Source organism: Onychomys torridus, chromosome 1 (genome assembly GCF_903995425.1).
Source record: "Onychomys torridus chromosome 1, mOncTor1.1, whole genome shotgun sequence".
In the NCBI taxonomy this organism is placed as follows: domain Eukaryota; kingdom Metazoa; phylum Chordata; class Mammalia; order Rodentia; family Cricetidae; genus Onychomys; species Onychomys torridus.
This window is the reverse complement of record NC_050443.1, coordinates 10541931-10557851: the sequence shown is the minus strand read 5'-3', so window position 1 is coordinate 10557851 and position 15921 is coordinate 10541931. Positions and strand designations below refer to the sequence as shown.

At 59.2% G+C, this 15921-nt stretch overlaps 2 protein-coding genes and 1 long non-coding RNA gene across 8 annotated transcripts; 1 reads left to right on the top strand and 2 right to left on the bottom strand.

Moving 5' to 3' along the window:
* Positions 1–380: 380 nt before the first annotated feature.
* On the bottom strand, positions 381–4144 carry Six5 (SIX homeobox 5). The gene is made up of 3 exons (XM_036182663.1): positions 3277–4144; positions 1705–2510; positions 381–1576 (listed from the first exon to the last, which is right to left on the bottom strand). The coding sequence occupies exons 1-3, from the start codon at positions 4053–4055 to the stop codon at positions 987–989; spliced, it is 2175 nt and encodes a 724-aa protein (XP_036038556.1). The 5' UTR covers positions 4056–4144; the 3' UTR covers positions 381–986.
* A 716-nt stretch (positions 4145–4860) lies between these two features.
* Dmpk (DM1 protein kinase) lies at positions 4861–15262 on the bottom strand. 6 transcript variants are annotated; one of them, XM_036182834.1, is made up of 15 exons: positions 14939–15262; positions 13060–13151; positions 12731–12814; positions 12562–12657; positions 12142–12290; positions 11860–11953; positions 11456–11662; positions 10899–11162; positions 10144–10229; positions 7605–7716; positions 6789–6961; positions 6610–6707; positions 6402–6448; positions 6019–6108; positions 4861–5692 (listed from the first exon to the last, which is right to left on the bottom strand). In XM_036182834.1, the coding sequence occupies exons 1-15, from the start codon at positions 15096–15098 to the stop codon at positions 5552–5554; spliced, it is 1893 nt and encodes a 630-aa protein (XP_036038727.1). In that variant the 5' UTR covers positions 15099–15262; the 3' UTR covers positions 4861–5551. The 6 variants fall into 6 exon arrangements, with proteins under 6 accessions (XP_036038727.1, XP_036038719.1, XP_036038745.1 ...); XM_036182826.1 differs by having other exon boundaries at positions 6019–6104; XM_036182852.1 differs by having other exon boundaries at positions 10914–11162.
* LOC118581476 lies at positions 10708–13726 on the top strand. The gene is made up of 4 exons (XR_004944689.1): positions 10708–10890; positions 11964–12084; positions 12550–12664; positions 13242–13726. It is a non-coding gene; the product is annotated as an uncharacterized LOC118581476 (long non-coding RNA).
* Positions 15263–15921: the final 659 nt, after the last annotated feature.

Below are 15921 nucleotides of genomic sequence, written 5' to 3'. Positions count from 1 at the left end.
TGTCTTAAAATGGAACCCTTTTGAAGAACAGGGAGAAAAAGAATGCTGTGTCCAGGATCCCCTGGCCCTGAGTGGGCTTTCCACACATCAAATCCAGAAGCCCTTTGCTTCTGAACTTTGAAAACCCAGAGTCCACAGGTATGAACTTAACCCCTTTACCTCAGAAATCCAGTCTTGGGATGTGGTGACCCATGTTCATAATTCCAGCATTCAGGAGGCTGAAGCAGGAAAATAGGATTTGAGGCCAGCCTGGGCTATAGAATAGGACCCCATCTCAAAAAGAACGCAAACCAAAAAAGCGAGCCACAGCCTCAGGCTTGGGGTTGTCTCTAGTTCTCTCTTGGGCTGGTTGTTTGGCAGATGACCCTTACCCCAATGGCTCTGTTGTCTGTTAACTTGACTTTAATTGAAATGGAGGCATAACATGTCCTAGAAAAATAAAGATTTACAATACAAACTAGACAAAGGGGCCAGGGAAATCTTTGGTCTGGGGCTGGATCCTGGGGCTCAAGTCCAGGGAAGTCGGGAAGGGCCCCGTGCACCCATTAGACCCTCCTCAACAGGAAGGGCTCTCTGGGCCACACCCTGGTCTCCTATCCCTGGGATTCAGGCAGTTCTGGGAACACTGGGTATCAGTGGGGCTATTAATAGTGTTATGGAGAGGGTGCCGCCTGGAAATCAGCCACTTGGCAGGGCCTTCCTCTACTAGTACCAGGTAGAGGAGGGCAAAGCCCGAGTCAGGACCCCTAGTGCCCCATGCACCGGGCAGGCAGAGCATGGGAGGGCTGTAACAAGACTTCCCATCAGGAAAGGACAGTGCCCAGACAGGGGTAATTCCTCTAGATTCTCCAAGGCTTGCAGCTCGTCCAGGGTGGAGGGTTGTAGTGTGGGACCTTCAGACTGCAGCCACTTTACTGAGGGTTCCTCCTCCTTCTGTCCTAGCACCTTGAGCACCATTGTCAGGAGAGGTGGTTAAGTCCGGGCAGTCACAGTTCCAAGGGCTCCTCCACAGGCACTGACTGCAGCTGGGTCAGGACCTTGGCCTCAGCTTCTAGCCCCTCATCAACCTCAGTCCCTGCTGTGGCTCCCAGGAGCAGCCCCTGGGGGTCAGGGTCTGGCAGTCTCAGCACAGTGTGGGTGGCCTGTGTCCCCAGCCCCTCTACCCCTGTGCTCAGTTCCAGCCCTGCTGGCCAGACTGGCACAGCTGCAGGGGACAGCATCAGACCCTCAGGCAGGGGTGCTGGGAAGCTGGGCAGCAGGCCAGAGGAGTCCGGGGAGAAAGGCAGGCTGGTGGCAGAGGTGACAGCAGGGGTAGGTGGCAGTGGCTGAGTAGAGATTGGCCCTAGAGTGTGACCCTCTGGGAGGGTGGGGCTAGGGGTCACTGGGAGGGCTCCTTCAGGCACTGTGATGGCTGGCTCTTGCTTCAGGGGCAGGGCTAGGCTGGGGGCAGGTGGAAGGACCTGGGAGACGAGCATGCTGGTGGGAAAGGTGGCAGTGAGGATGATCTTGCCCTGCTGCACAGCTACCCCGGTGACAATGGGGCTGCCGGATACGGGGTTGGCCAGGAGAAAGTTTCCTGTGGAGAGAGAGAAGAGATGGAGGGCAAGATGCTGGAGGTCAGGCAGTAGGCTTAGCCCCAAGAGATGTGCCAGAGGCAAGACACCTGCTCCCCAGCCCTCCGGCCCGAAGAAAGCAGGAGGGTACCTGGGGTGGTGGCCGAGGGAAGCTGCAGTGCAGTCACTCCCACACCAGAGTTTATCAGGTGCACGTTGGTAGGACCCGCTGTAGCTGCCATTTTCACGGGGCTGCCTGGCCCAGCTGCCAACAGCTGGAGTGGCCCCACAGCCTGAGGCAGGGTCACCACCTGGGAGGTGGGCACCACCTGGGGCAAGTTCAGCAGTGGGGAAGTGGGGCTCAGGCCTGTTGGGTACCCAGACGAGGGGGAGAGTGGTACAACCTGAGGAGCTGCCACAGAGGGAACGGCTCCTGGGGTCAGGGAGAAGGTGGAGGCAGGTGGGGGGCCAGGGACTACTTGGGGCAGGGCCCCTGGGACCTCCTCTCCAGCTGCCCCAGGAACGGCCCCCTGAACTCCTTTGGTCTCGGGAGCCTCAGACGGAGCCTCCTCCAACCGAACCTCTCCTGTCTGAGGGTCCAGGACCAGGGAAGTCTTGGCCTCACTGGCCCCCTGGGGGCTGGGTTGTGGAGGAGGAGCACCCCCTCCTCCTCCTGTGAGCAGCAGGGGCCCCAGGCTGGAGGCCTCTCCCAGGGCCAAGCTATTGATGATGACTGGGCTGCCGTTGAGGAGCACTGCTGGGGGACTGCTGGCTGCCAGGAAGCTCCCGTTCACTAGGATAGAGGAGGAGGCGGGGCACGTCGCAGGAGGGGTGGCCCCTGCTAGGAAGATGGAACTCTGGGTGGGGGCCTCAGCAGCCACGGGGGCCACACCCCTTTCCAGGTCTTCGGGACTTCCGCTGGACTCATCCTCAGTAGTGGGGTTCCCATCGGACTCGCTGGCAGGAAAAAGGATTTAAGTCTCAGGCCTGAAGGTTACATCGCCCCAGTGGCAGTGGCAACCCAAGCTGTTAACTAGTTGAGCCCTTCAGAGGATCCGCACGAATCCCAGAGCCTCCACAAACCCTGCTGGGGTTGACAGCATGGCGGGAATGCTAAGCTGGAGGGAAGCTTTCGGGTTGCCTTGGCCCGCGGCCGAGCACCCAGGCTGCCCCACGTCCCCTGGGTCAGCAGGCGCGTGGCTGCAGAGTGAGGCACCAGCCTTTACTCCACTTCTTCCCCCTTCCCTCCCCCGGGGCTTCAGAGAGCAGAGCTAGAGGCCTGGCGCTGGGTGGGAGGGGAAGGGCTTGGGTTACAAGGGAAACCGGAGCCGGAGAAGGTTCACGTTTCACAACAAAGACAGGCAACAGACCACGCTGTTGGGGCCGGAGGGGGCGTGGGAGTGGGCGTAAGTAACAGTCACTAAGGGGCCAGGTTGCAGAGGTCCCCGCCCTAGGTGTCTTAGACAAAAGCCCCCTTGCCCTTACCACAGCCCCTCCAAGGGACGCCCCCCACCCCCAGAAAAACTTTTCTTACTGCCCCCTGCACTGCAGTCCCAACCTGGAAACAGCGGCCAGAACCTCTGCCCGTGGGGCAGTGATGCCCAGAGAACCCAGGGTGTGCCTGGTCTCTGGGCTCAGCCCGTGAGCTCGCCAACGCCGTGGGGTACAAAGAGTCAGGCGCGCAGACTCCAGCGGGAACCGAGGAGAGGGCCGGTCCCCTCACCTTTTGCAGGGCGCTCCGCCGCCGGTGCCAGTCCGGTCGCGCTGTCGCCGGTTCTTGAACCAGTTGCTGACCTGTGTGAGCGAGAGGCCGGTGAGCGTGGCCAGGCGGCGCTTCTCGTCTGGCGTGGGGTAGCGGTTGCCGCGATAGCAGGCCTTGAGCGCCGCGCGAGAGCGCTCCTTGAAGCAGTACACGGTCTCCTCGCCGTCCCAGATGGTCTTGGGCAGAGGGAACTTCTTGCGCAGCCGGTATTTGTCCACGGCGCCCAGCGCACGGCCACGAGCCCGTTCGGCCTCGTGGTAGCGCGCGCGCAGGTAGAGGTCCTGCAGGAAGGCGTGGTGGGCGGCGGGGAAAGGGCGGCTCTCGAGGAGCCGGTAGAGCTCGGCGTATTCACCCCGCTGGAAGGCCACCAGGGCCCTCGCGCGCAGCACCGGATCGCTGCCACGTAGGCGCTCGGCCGGGGGCAGCGCGCCCAGGAAGCGGCTCAAGCGGCCGGCGTGGCCAGCCTGCAGCAGCGCCTCGCACACGCACGCCACCTGCTCGGGCGAGAAGCGGAGGCCCGTGGGCGCCTCGGCCGCGGTCTCGGGGGGAGACCCCGGGCCGCTCGGGGACCCGGAATCCGCCGCTGCCGCCTCGCCCGCCGCAGCGGCCGCCGCCTCCCCCTCGGCCGCCTGCAGAGTCTGCAGAAGCTGGCGCGCTTCCTCCTCCTCCTCCTCGGTCGCCGCCGCTGCCTCCCCCCCGGCCGTCGGCCCCGCGCTCGGCTCTGCAGGCGAGGTAGCCATGTTTGGCAACTTTGGGAAGTTCCTCCCTCCTCTGCCGCCTCCTGCGGGCTTCCCCAGCCCTCTCCCCGGCCAACCCTCCTCGGCCCCCCGCCCCCGTCCCGGTCCCCGTCCCCTCACGGTCTTCTGGTCCCCTCCTGGCCCCAAAACTAGACTCAGCTCTGCACTCGGGTCTGTCCCTGTGTCTGTGTGTCCGCCCCCCTCCCCGGCTGTCAGGATTCTTTGTTTTCCCTCAGCCTGTGGCCGCGCTTTCGGCCTCCCCTTGCGTGTGCCTCTGGCTCAGGGCCTCAGTTTCCCCATCAGGGCAACGGAGAAGGTAGTGGATCGTCCAGGAAGGTTTAGGGCGCGAAGCCGCTTCGATCTCCCGTGTCCCTTGAAGGCCCCCACCCTCCCCATCTCCGCGCCGCGCTCCGCCCCTCGGAATTCCCGGCCCCGCGGGGAGGGGGCGGATCTGGCTGGGAGGAGGGGCGGGAGAAACGAGCTCGAAAGTTTGCAGCAACTTTTCTGATGCTTCGGTCCTAGGAGCGGATGCGCGTGGCTTGCGCAGGCGCAGTGGGAGCCCTGCCGGCCCAACCCCCTACTTTTTCAAGCTTGAGTAGCACAGCTGGGTCACAGCTGGGGGGGGCGGGGGGAAGGCGGTGTCTCGGGTGGCTTGTTGCTCCTCTCCTACTGGCTGGATGCCTAAACTCCGCCCTTCAGGCCGATTCGTTCCCTTTGCGTCCCATCAGCTCCGGGTCAGGCCATTGGTTGTCTCCACTGGGCTCTCCATTGGCCCACGGGGGCTTCCTCCCCACCAGAGACACTTCGCTTAGAGCAGACCAGAAAGTATTTTATTCGCAAGGGTCGGGGGTGGGTTGGAGGTGGGGACAGACAATAAATACCGAGGAATGTCGAGTCTCAGTGCATCCAAAACGTGGGTCCCGGAGTCTATCAGTGAGTCAGAGGACAAGATCAATAAATACCCAAACTGCCTTGGGGCGGGGGGGGGGGGGGGTTGCAGCCGTAGCTGTATGTGAGGAAGGGGTCACAGCAACCCCCAGGAGCGGAGCTGTCCGAAGCCGAAGGCTTCCTTGAGAGCTGGTAGAGGTCCTGCTGATGGTTTGCTGTGAGAATGGGACGTGCCCTAGAGATCAGGGGCTCATGCACAAGGACTTAGGGTTTGTGGCCGATATCTGGAAGCGTGAAAAGTGAAATCGGATGGGCTGAGCAGTCTGCCCATCCACGTCGGGGCTGAGTAAAGGGTGGTCGGCGAATGCCCCGGCAGCAGCGGCAGCCCTGCAGAAACTGGGTTCCTGCAAACGGGCCCTGCTCCTCCCTCCCCGGCCGCCGGGGGGCGGGCCCGGATCACAGGCGTGGAGCCGGCTGGGAACCCAGGCTCGCAGCAGTGAGGAATGGGGGGCTGGGCGAGAAGGGGGTGGCACGGAGACACTCTGGGCCGTTCCCAGGTCACACGGCTTTCTAAGGGAGCCTAGATGAAAGATGGCTTGGAGGCCTAGGGTTCAGGGGGCGAAGGTGGCTCCCGGGAAACACCAGACCGGGGCACAGGCCACCAACCCAGTGCAGCCCAGTGTGGCGGCAGCAGCCAGAGCAGCGGCGAACAGGAGCAGGCAACGCGCCTCGGATAGGCCAGGCCTAGGGACCTGCAGGCAAGAGGGCAGGATTAGCAACAGGCCACAGGGGCCCACTGGCTCCAGGGAGCCGCCCGGCCTGTACCCATAGATGGGTCAAGAATCCTCTGAGCGCATCCCTGATTCCCACAGCGCGAAGCTACCGTTTGTCAGCTCGCAAACCTGAGTTCCCATCAGAACTCATCATTGGCTACTTCGTAGCGGCCTGTGTCGATTGGCTGCGCGATCACCCTCCCTCCCCGCGGTGGGCCGAGCTCCACAGAGGCACAGCAAAGCGGTGGTGACACTCAGTGGGCGGAGCGAGCCGGAGGCCCGAGGTGGGCGGACTTGGGACATACCCTGGCAGGGAGCAGCAGGTGACGGCGGTGCACGGGGCCTGGCCCCACCAGCGGGCATTGGCCCAGAGCCACGGCCGGGGGGCCATCTAGCTGGAGAGAGAAGGGACAGGTGACCCGATCGGAACCCAGCCCGGCCTGGACGCCCTCAGCAGCAGGGCAAGAGGCAGTACGGGGAGTCAAGGCCAGAATGGGAATCTAGGAAGTTCCTTTGGGGAGGATTTGGCAAAGGGAGCAAAATCGAGGGAGAACTGGGAGATGCAGGCTGAGTGAAGGGCGTCTTTGTTCCTTCTAGAGCCCCCAAGGAGAGCGAGCCCTAAACGTGGACGGGGAAATGGGCTGTGGGTAGCGGATTTGAGCGGGGGTGGGGAAGGTAGAGGTCTTACATGGGAAGGTGGATCCGTGGCCCAGGGACTGGGGACCCCCATGACAGCTGGAAGGAGAAGAGAGGTGTATGGAGCGTGGAGGGCGGAGGAGGGCGGTGGCTCGGCGTGCCCCAGCCTGGGCCCCTCCCCTGCTCCAAGTGTCCACACACCCAGCACGCCCCCATCTTCACCCAGCACCCTCCTGGCCCAGGGTTGGTGAGGGACTCGCCTGCGGCTCCCGGGGCCTGCAGCATCTCCATCCGCTCCTGTAGCTGCCGAACGTGAGCCTCCAGGTCTCGGTTCCGGACCTCGGCTTCCTGCAGTTGGCTGCATGAAGATAGGAAGGTCAGCCAGTCCATAGGGTGAGGGCCCGCGAAGGTTGCTGGGGCCCCGCACCTCGAGCCCCACCTGGAGAAGTTCTGGTTGGCAGTGCGGATAGCCTCCAGCTCACGGCTCAGGCTTTGCCGGGTGAGAACCTCCTCCTCCAGGGCTTCCTGGAGCTCGCGCAGCGTCACCACGGTTTCCGCCTCTGCTGCCGCTGCTGCCGCTGCGGGGACAGCCGCTGGGTCGGCCACTTCAGCCTGTGGGTGGGGATTGAGTTTGGGACCAGCACTGGGCTCAGTCCCGCACACCCTTCCCCTCGCCTTCTCTCTGGTACCCTAGGAGCTTCTGGGAGTCAACACAGGAACTGAAGGGCTGGCATCAGAACTGGAGTATGTCCCTCCCAGTTCACGTGCTTCAGACAAACCTGGCTTTACCCACAGACCTCCCCAGTTTGTGTGTTGCCTGCTGTCTACAACCCCCCCCCCCCCAATGCCACCCACCCACCTGTAGCTCTTCACAAACCAGTATCCCACCTGGTGGGCTAAGCACAAGGCCCCTAACTCACCTCCTCCAGGTGGTCAGCAGTCCTTCCCTCCCTCCCAGCCCTGGGTGGAGTCGCTCGCTTTCAGACCCATGCCAGGAGAGCATCTACCTGAGCTGTGTATTCCCTGGCTCTCGTTTTTCACTGGCAGACAGGGTCTCATTGCATAGCCCAAGCGAGACTTGACTTTGCCGCCCTTCCGCCTGCTCCTCCAGAGTAGCTAGGACTACGGGGCTGCTGGGCCCTACTGGAGCAGCAGGCTGGCAGCTAATGGCCAGCTGGGCACGGCAGGCGCCCCACCCAGCCAAGCTCTGCCCTTCTCTCCGCTTACCCTGCATCAGGCTCTCCTGTCTACTCACCACTTGCTCCGGTGGGGACACTGGGGGCTCCAAGTTGAGCACTTGCAAGTCTGCCCCAGGCAGCTGCAGGGCCTCCAGTTCCATAGGGGTGGGGTCCAGGACCTCACCGTCTCTGGGAAGAGGAAGAGGCTACCAAACAGGGATCTGGGGCTTCCTAGCCTGTGGGCACCAGGCCAGGCTCCTAAGACCCCATGGCTTAAGGAGGAGCGGGACACAGTGAAGAGAGCAGACTGCTGGGGCTGGTCCAAAGCCCTGCTCTGCCTAGCAAAGGCCCTGCTGACAGTATGGCGCTGAGCGGTGTGGCTCTACAGTGGGTGGGCTGTATCCCACCCTGTTCTATCCAGCAAGGGAGGGATGCTGCTTGCAGATCAGGACTGTGCAGGTCTGGGGCATGGCTGATGGTGTACAGGAGGTGTTCCCCATTTACTCCTGAGAAGAGGTCCATTCAGTCACTTCACATTTTGTGGCAATGGGGATTAAGCCCAGGACCTTATGCATGCTAGGTAAGTTCTCTTTGTTGTTAAGATGGGTTTCTCTGCATAGCCCTGGCTGTCCTGAAACTCACCATGTAGCTCAGGCTGGCCTGGAATTTGCTACAGCTAATGACCATGAACTTTCGATCCCCCTGTCTTTTCCTCCCTGGTGCTGGGATGACAGGTGTAAGCCACCATGCATACTTTCTGCAGTGCTGTGCATGCCAGCCAAGCATTCTACCAACTGAGCTCCAGCCCCAGTGCTGGGATGCTCTCCTGTGCTGGGCCGTGCTCCCGGCCCCGGAAGCACTGTCTTACTTGAATAATTGGTTTCTCTTTTTCTTTTTTGAGACTAAGGGCTTACTATGTAGCCCAGGCTGGCCTAGAACTTGCGATCCTCCTGCCTCAGCTCCTCTAGTCCTGGGCCTGCACGTGTGTGCCACCACATGCCTGACCAATAATGAATTTTCTTATTCTTTGTGTTTTGAGACAAGTTTTCACTCTGGTTCATCAGGCTGGCCCCTTTGGCGGAAGAGTTAGACAGTAAGCCACCCTGCCTAGCAATAGTGGATGTTTGTCTATGTTTTGTCTCTTGAGACAGAGTCCCTTGAAGCCCAGGATGATCTTGAACTTCTGATCCCCCTGCATCTACCTTCTAGGTACTGAGATTATAGGTTTGTGCCACCACACCCAGCATAATGGATGCTTTCAAAAGGCTTTACTGACTAGGCATGGTGGTACATGCCCATAATCACAACACTTTAAGGCCAGCTTAGGCTGTATGAACAAGATCCTGCCTCAGAAAACAAGACAAAAAACTTCTAAAAACCCTACAAGTTGTTTTATTGTTATATGCTTCAATGAATTTGTGTTCTTAAACTGTCAAATCCCAGATCTGTTTTCTAAGAGTCTAGGTCCTATGACATGTCCTAAAAACATAAAAGTCAATAGCTGGGAGATACTGGAAGGCTGAATGTAAGATTCTTGGGTTATGCCAGGCGGTGGTGGTACATGCCTTTAATCCCAGCACTCGGGAGGCAGAGCCAGGTGGATTTCTGTGAGTTTGAGGCCAGCCTGGGCTACAAAGTGAGTTCCAGGATAGGTGCAAAGCTACACACAGAAACCCTATCTCAAAAAACCAAACAAAAAACAAACAAAAAAAAATTCTTGGTTTATGCACGCCTTTAATCCCAGCACCCTGGAGGCAGAGCCAGGACAAGCACCAAAACTACACAGAGAAACACTGTCTCAAAACAAAACAAACAAAAAAAGATTCTTGGGTTATACAACTGGACTGAAAATGTTGAAGTACACATGGCCAGGAAAGCCACAGCTATGTAACAGAGAGACCCGGTCTCAAAAAAGCAAAACAAAACCAATAAAATACATATGTGTTCCTGTGCAGGCTAGTCTTATGTCAGCTTGATACAAGCCAGAGTCATCAAAGAGGAGGGAGCCTCAATAAAGACAATGCCTCCAAGCTGAGCGGTGGTGGTGCACACCTTTAATTCCAGCACTCAGGAGGCAGAGGCAAGAGAATCTCTGAGTTCGAGGCCAGCCTGGTCTATAGAGAGAGATCCAGGACAGGCAACAAAACTACACAGAGAAACCCTGTCTCGAAAAAACTGGGGGGGGGGGGGGGACCAAGCCTATAGGGCATTATCTTAATTAGTCATTGATGGGAGAAGGCCAGCCCATTGTTGGTGGAGACAAGCCTGGGCTGGTGGTCCTGGGTTTTATAAAAAGCAGGCTGAAAAAGCCATGAGGAACAAGCAAGCAAGCAGCACTCCTCCATGACCCTACATCTGCATCAGCTCCTGCCTCCAGGTTCCTGCCCTGCTTGAGTTCCTGTCCTGACTCCTTCAGTGATGGACTATGATGTGGAAGTGTAAGCCAAACAAACCCTTTCCTCTCCAATCTGCTCTTGGTCATGGTGTTTCATCACAGCAGCAGAAACCCTAACTAAGATAGTCCATTGGAATCCTTGGTCTCAAGACTGACCCTTTGAACTGACTGACTGGAGTGAGCCTGCATACACACAGTAGCCAGGGGGCAGTCACGCTTACCTAAGGGCCATGCAAGAGTAGGAGTACCCCACGAAAGGCAGGTGGACCCCAAGTGGCATGTCTTCCTGTATGTCCGACAGGGTCTCCTGTGGGAGAGGTGCAGGGCTATGGCCAGCAGTTGTCAGGGATGGCCCCTCACCCCTCTGATCATATCATAACTGTCCCCAATAAACCAACCCCAGGAACTAGAGCATCCCTCCATCCCTTTCTCTTCTCTCTTGTGGCTTCTGGTTGGGGGCTCTACCCACACCACACTTTTTCCTCCACTGCAAGTGGGCCAAGGCAGGACCTAGAGCCAGTTAAATGCTCAGAGAGCACTCTCCTGAGAAAGGATCTCCTGCCTCTCCCAGCATCCTTCTGGGCCTCAGCTCAGTCCCCTCCAAGAAGCCCTCCAGCACCTTCCAGATCCCAGGCCTGCACTCCATTTTAGCCTTGCCAACAGTGAGATCTCACTGTCTTGAGAACTGGTCACTTGTGTGTCCTCAGGCCTGCGTGGACACACAACAGTGCTCTAGAATAAATTTGAGACCCAAGAAGACCTCAACGATTTTTTTTTTTTTTTTTAGTTTTCAAGGGAGGGTCTCACTCTGCAGCCCTGACTTGCTGGCTTTGATCCTCCACTGGAGATGCACCTGTTTCTGGCCTCTGAAGCCCTGGGGCTGAAGGTGTGCACCATCACATCTAGCCAATCACCCCGATTTTCTGGAGAGGGTTAGGGAGGTTCCCTCAACCCCTCAGGAGACACAGGTACGTACCCCGCCCCCGCTCACCATGGCAGTGAGCTGGTCCTCCACCACATCAAAGTTGCATGTGTCCGTGGCACCCTCGAAGTCTGGTGTAAAGGGGGGCACACTGTCTCGGAGACCCTCCCAATCAAGGCCACAGAAGAAAGGATGCTTCTGGAAATCACCTGCCCCACCTCGGCCTAGCCTTATCTCAGCAGGACATAGCAACCCCCGAATGAGATCTTGAACTTCCTCGGGGACACCCGTGTCTGCCAAAGGCAGAGACAAGTGTTCCTGTCCAGAAAGCAGAGAAAAGCAAGAGTAAGTCCTGGGCTGAGAGCTAGCTTGGTGGTGAAGAGCACTGGCTGCTCTTGCAGAGAAATCAAGGCTCTGTTTCCCAGCACCCACATGGCAGCTCACAAGTCTGTGTGACTCCAGTTCCAGGGGACCACATAGTGCACAGACATACATGCAGAATAAACGCTTAAACACACATATATAAATATCTTAAAAAAAAAAAAAAAAAAAAAGTCAGCCTGGGAGCATGTGCCCCTAAGCCAGGCCCCCTGTGCGTTGCCCATGCTCACCTTGTAATGCACAATCTTAGCATATGTCTCAGCTGTGGAGTCAGCGTAGAAGGGTGTCTGCCCGTAGAACATTTCGTAGGCAAACACGCCCAGCGCCCACCAGTCACACTCGGGTCCATAGCTGCCTGCTCCAGGCCCTCCGCCCACAGCCTGCAGAATCTCAGGAGACAGGTAGTCCGGGGTACCCACAGCCACCAGCGACCTCACCTGTGCCAACCAGACCTGAATACTTAGACCCTTCCGGACTGTCCAATCGGGAGCAAGGGGCGTCCCCAGCCCAGCTCCTTTTTTGCTCTATGTCCGGCCTCTCCCCTACCCAAGCTCTGCTCTTTATCCCAGCCCCGCCCTCTGCATCTTCTGGTTCCTGACTGGTGCAGAGTTTCGCCAGGCCCCTCCCACCATACCGTTCCATCAGGCTGCAGTTTGAGGCAGGAGCCAAAGTCGGCCAGACGGATGTGCCCACACCGGTCCAGCAGAATGTTATCTGGTTTGATGTCCCTGTGCACAGAGAGAAGAGGATGCTTGAAAGACGTCCTTCCTGGGTCCCACCAGCTCGGTCCAGTTCCACCCCAGCAGGGATTCTATAGTTCTAGACCACGTTCCTGCCCCCAATGGGATCCGACCTTAAGGTACCCTTCCTTCCCACACAAACTCTGCTAACCCTCCAAGGGCCCTGCCGCGCCCACCTGTGCACGTAGCCCAGCCGGTGCACCGAGTCTATGGCCATGACAATCTCGGCCAGGTAGAAGCGCGCCATCTCGGCAGGGATCCGCTCCCCAAACTTGCTCAGCAGCGTTAGCAGGTCCCCGCCCACGTAGTATTCCATGACCAGGTACTGAGAGCGGGCATGTCACAGGGGGTCGGTAGCCCCCAAGACTCCCAGAGATACCCGGTCCCCAAGCATAGAGCCCTCCAGTGTGAGAGAGCACCCCAGAGATCCGAAGGCCAAACCAGACATCACCTCTTTTCTCAAGGAAGATCCCTCCTCTACCTGAGACATAGTCCTACCCGACCCCCAGCCTACGGCTGCTTCTCCCTACTCCAGCTTTCTTGACTTAAGGAGGTGTATCTGTCACTCCGTCCTGGTCTCCCAGCCCGGAGCTCACCAGGTAGTTCTCATCCTGGAAGGCGAAGTGCAGCTGCGTGATCCAGCGCCGGTCCCCCTTCACCAATACATCCCTTTCTTCCCGGAAGCATGACACCTGTGAGGTAGGAGAGATGCTGCACACAGTGAGCTGGAGAGATGAGGGCACCTCCCCCAGCCCTGGCCCTCACCTCGCCTCTCTTCAGCATGTCCCACTTATTCATAATCTTCATGGCATACACCTGGCCCGTCTGCTTCATCTTCACCACCGCTACCTAGAGGCGGGACCAGGATGACAGTAGATGTAGCAGGGAAAACAGGAAGGCTCACCCAGACAGCTCCACCCTTTTCTCCACCCAGTCTTAGCCACGCCCCCACTCACACAACACCCACTGACTGCCCTCAAGCCCCGCCTTGGCTTTAGGTTCAGGCTCATTCATCAATTTTTAAGGCTCTGCCCCAGCTGCTAGGCCCCACCCACCTCAAGTAAAGTTCCACTCACAGGCCGCTCAAGGCTCACCTCACTGAATGCCCCGCGCCCGATCACCTTCAGAATCTCAAAGTCATCCCTCTGCAGTCGAACCTCCTTAAGCCTTGCTGCAATGGGCTCCACTGGGTGGGGGTGGAAGGAGGAAAGTCAAAGGTCACCAGAACACTAGAGGCAATGTGGTGCCTCAGTCTCCTCTTTCCTCTGCCCCTCAGGATGATTTTAGGATTCTGCTTCCAAAACCTCTGCCATGTTTGGGGGACCCAGAACTGACGGTTTCCACAGGGCTGCAGGGCAGCAAGGGAAGCCCTCAATTCCCACTCCACGTGCAGATTCGGATGCTCAGTCAGGTCCTGAGACCTCATCTAATGCCCTGGGCCATGGCCTCCACAGGCAGCGGCGTCTAGCCAGCACGAGGACTGCGCTTGGGAAACACTGAGTGTGCAGCCTGGAGTAGGGAGGGTCACAGCCCGCCAGATCCTGGGCACTGCTGGAAGCATTCTTGGTCTCCAAGGGGCAGGAGAGCCTTTTTGCGGCCAAAGCTGCAGGGGTAAGGTCCCGTGCTAGGGTGCTTCAGCAGGAGGAGGGCAGCTAGGTCAGGGGCTGACAACCTGGGGGCAGGGGGCAGAGGAAGGCCAGGTCTCCCTTGGGGAAAGTCAGGACTGGCGGTAAGGACAGAGGAGGACTGAGTGCGGGGAAGAGGGAGGTGGGAGGTCCTGGAGAAGTGAGGGGTTCGGGGAAAGTGGGCCGCTGGAGAAGACAGCCAGGGCCAAGGCTGGGGGGGGGGGTTGGGAGGAGAGAGCCAAGGCATTGAGCCCTTTTAAGGCAGCGGGAACCCAGGCCCCCTCCCCCGCCCAGGCCTGGCAGGGGAGGGGCCCACGGGATGCTGCTCGGGCCACAAAAGGACTGCTCCTAGAGGGCCAGACCCCCACCCCCACTCCAGTTCTCAGTTTACCCTGCCAGCCCAGCCCCATCCTCTGCAAAAGGGAGGTTGAAGGAGTCACTGAGGGTTACAGAGGAGAAAAGTCCTCCACAAACTTAGTGGCCTAACCCCATGGCCTCTACCTTTCCATCTGTAAAATGGGGGAGGAGGGGAGAATGAGCTGGGGTCACAGACATGGGCATACAGGTCAAGGACCAAGAGCAGAACCCTTAATGATAGGCACAGGGCAACACAACAGTGTTATTTGTAAGGAAGCTGGGTTAAGCCTGAGCTTTGGGATGGATGTGGGCAGGAGCAGATAAGGTCCAGGCCCATCCACTAGGCCAGAGAAGACCTTTGGAGAAGGGCATTTAAGTCAACAGGGGAACCAGAGGCCGTGCGCTAGGACCATGAAAGCAGGTGGGAAGCCAAATAAGATACCCAATCTGGGCCACAGGGTCTAGGAGGGACCAAGATGCTAGGGATGGGCACTCAGAAGCTGAAGTTGTTCCTCCCAAATTTGGGGGGACAGAAGGGGTGCTGGGTGGCGCCTGTCTGCCGGGCTGGCTCTCCCCTAGGGCCTCTGTGAGTCACTGTGCCCTCAGTTCCTGGACACCTGTCAGGGCAGCTGGGGAGGCAGACGCCAAACACCTGCCTCCAGGCCACACCCTGGCAGCTGCCCCACGCTACCCCTCCCCACACTCTGGGAAACCCGGGAGGGCTGTAAAGCTCACTTCGGAGGGTGAGGGTCCTGGAAGAGAAAGCTGCCAGGCACCTGTGTGGGTGCAGAGACGGCAGCAGCTGTGCCCACCCCAGCCTGCACTGGCTGAGTCATGGCTGGCCTCCACCGACCCACCAGGGGAGCTTGGGGTCAAGACCTGAACTCTGCTTGGGTCCCTGCAGGAAGCCATCTCCTGCCCTCCACAGCCAATCCCTGCCCTGTAGACCCCCTCTGCCTTGCCCCATCCCAGGCCTCCTGCCCATACTCACCCCACTGCAAGAAGTCGGCCACATACTTGTCTTGGGCCAGGTGGGAGGCGCCCAGCTCCTGGTGGACGCCCAGGAGAAGGTCGAGCAGGGGCTCCAGCCCCAGGAAGCTGGGGTCCAGCACCAGCTCCTGGAGCTGCCCCAGCCGCACCTCGGCTGACATGGTGTGCAGGTAGCACCATGACCCTCCCCGGGCCGGAGCTCGGGGGTCCTCCTGTCACGGGGCCTGGCTGCCCCTGTCCAGGCCCCGGAACCCTGGCTGCATGTCTGTCTGTCTCTGACTATCCCTTGGGTCCCTCTGGCCAGTTCTGTGACTGAGGCCTCCTCCTCTTTCCCCACCCCTTGGCCCAGCCCCCCTCCCGCCTCCCAGCCTTAACCCCTCCTGAGCCAACACCCCAACTCCCTTCTCTCAGGGCCCCTCAAAACTGAATGCCCAATGTCAAGGGATGTTGTCAAGAGTAGTACTCCAGAGATGCCCCCGAAAAGCCCCTACCCACTCATAAAAGGGCAGAGCACAGGGTTACAGGTGTGATGTGTCGTGCCCAGAAGGGCCAGTCTACTAGGCTCCGAGCTGGGAGGGGTGGGGAAAGGGGCTGATGCCTGGGCCCACAGGGAGGGGGGCAGAGGCCAGGGGCAGCTTCTTCGTGACTCAGCAATGGATTCTGACTTTGGGACAGTTAAATTTAGTCCCTGTGCCTGCTGCTGTATTACACACACCCCCTTTTTTGGCAGGAGGTGGAAGGGAGATCAGGAGGGAACAACGTATCCAGCCACCAGGGCCAGGGGTGACCTGCTGGCCCACGCCTGGGGGGGGGGGAGGCAAGTGGTGGAGCCAGGCCCTCCCCAAGAGAGAAGGAGACCCCAAAATAGCTCCTTGGCCACAGGCCGGGGCAGCCACATTCCTGCCTGGGCTAGGATTAGTGACAGAAACATTTTGGGGGTTGGGGGCGGAGTCACCTAGACAGCCAGCCAGGAGACATGTTAAG

Coding starts and splice junctions, on each gene's coding strand:
- Six5 (XM_036182663.1), bottom strand. CDS start 4,055: ATGGCTACCTCGCCTGCAGAGCCGAGCGCGGGGCCGACGGCCGGGGGG. Junction 2,511..3,276: donor GGCGGAGCGCCCTGCAAAAG/GTGAGGGGACCG, acceptor TTTTCCTGCCAG/CGAGTCCGATGGGAACCCCA. Junction 1,577..1,704: donor TCCCTCGGCCACCACCCCAG/GTACCCTCCTGC, acceptor CTCTCTCCACAG/GAAACTTTCTCCTGGCCAAC.
- Dmpk (XM_036182810.1), bottom strand. CDS start 15,098: ATGTCAGCCGAGGTGCGGCTGGGGCAGCTCCAGGAGCTGGTGCTGGAC. Junction 13,152..14,938: donor GGCCGACTTCTTGCAGTGGG/GTGAGTATGGGC, acceptor ACCCCCACCCAG/TGGAGCCCATTGCAGCAAGG. Junction 6,962..7,604: donor TGTCCCCACCGGAGCAAGTG/GTGAGTAGACAG, acceptor CCCCACCCACAG/GCTGAAGTGGCCGACCCAGC.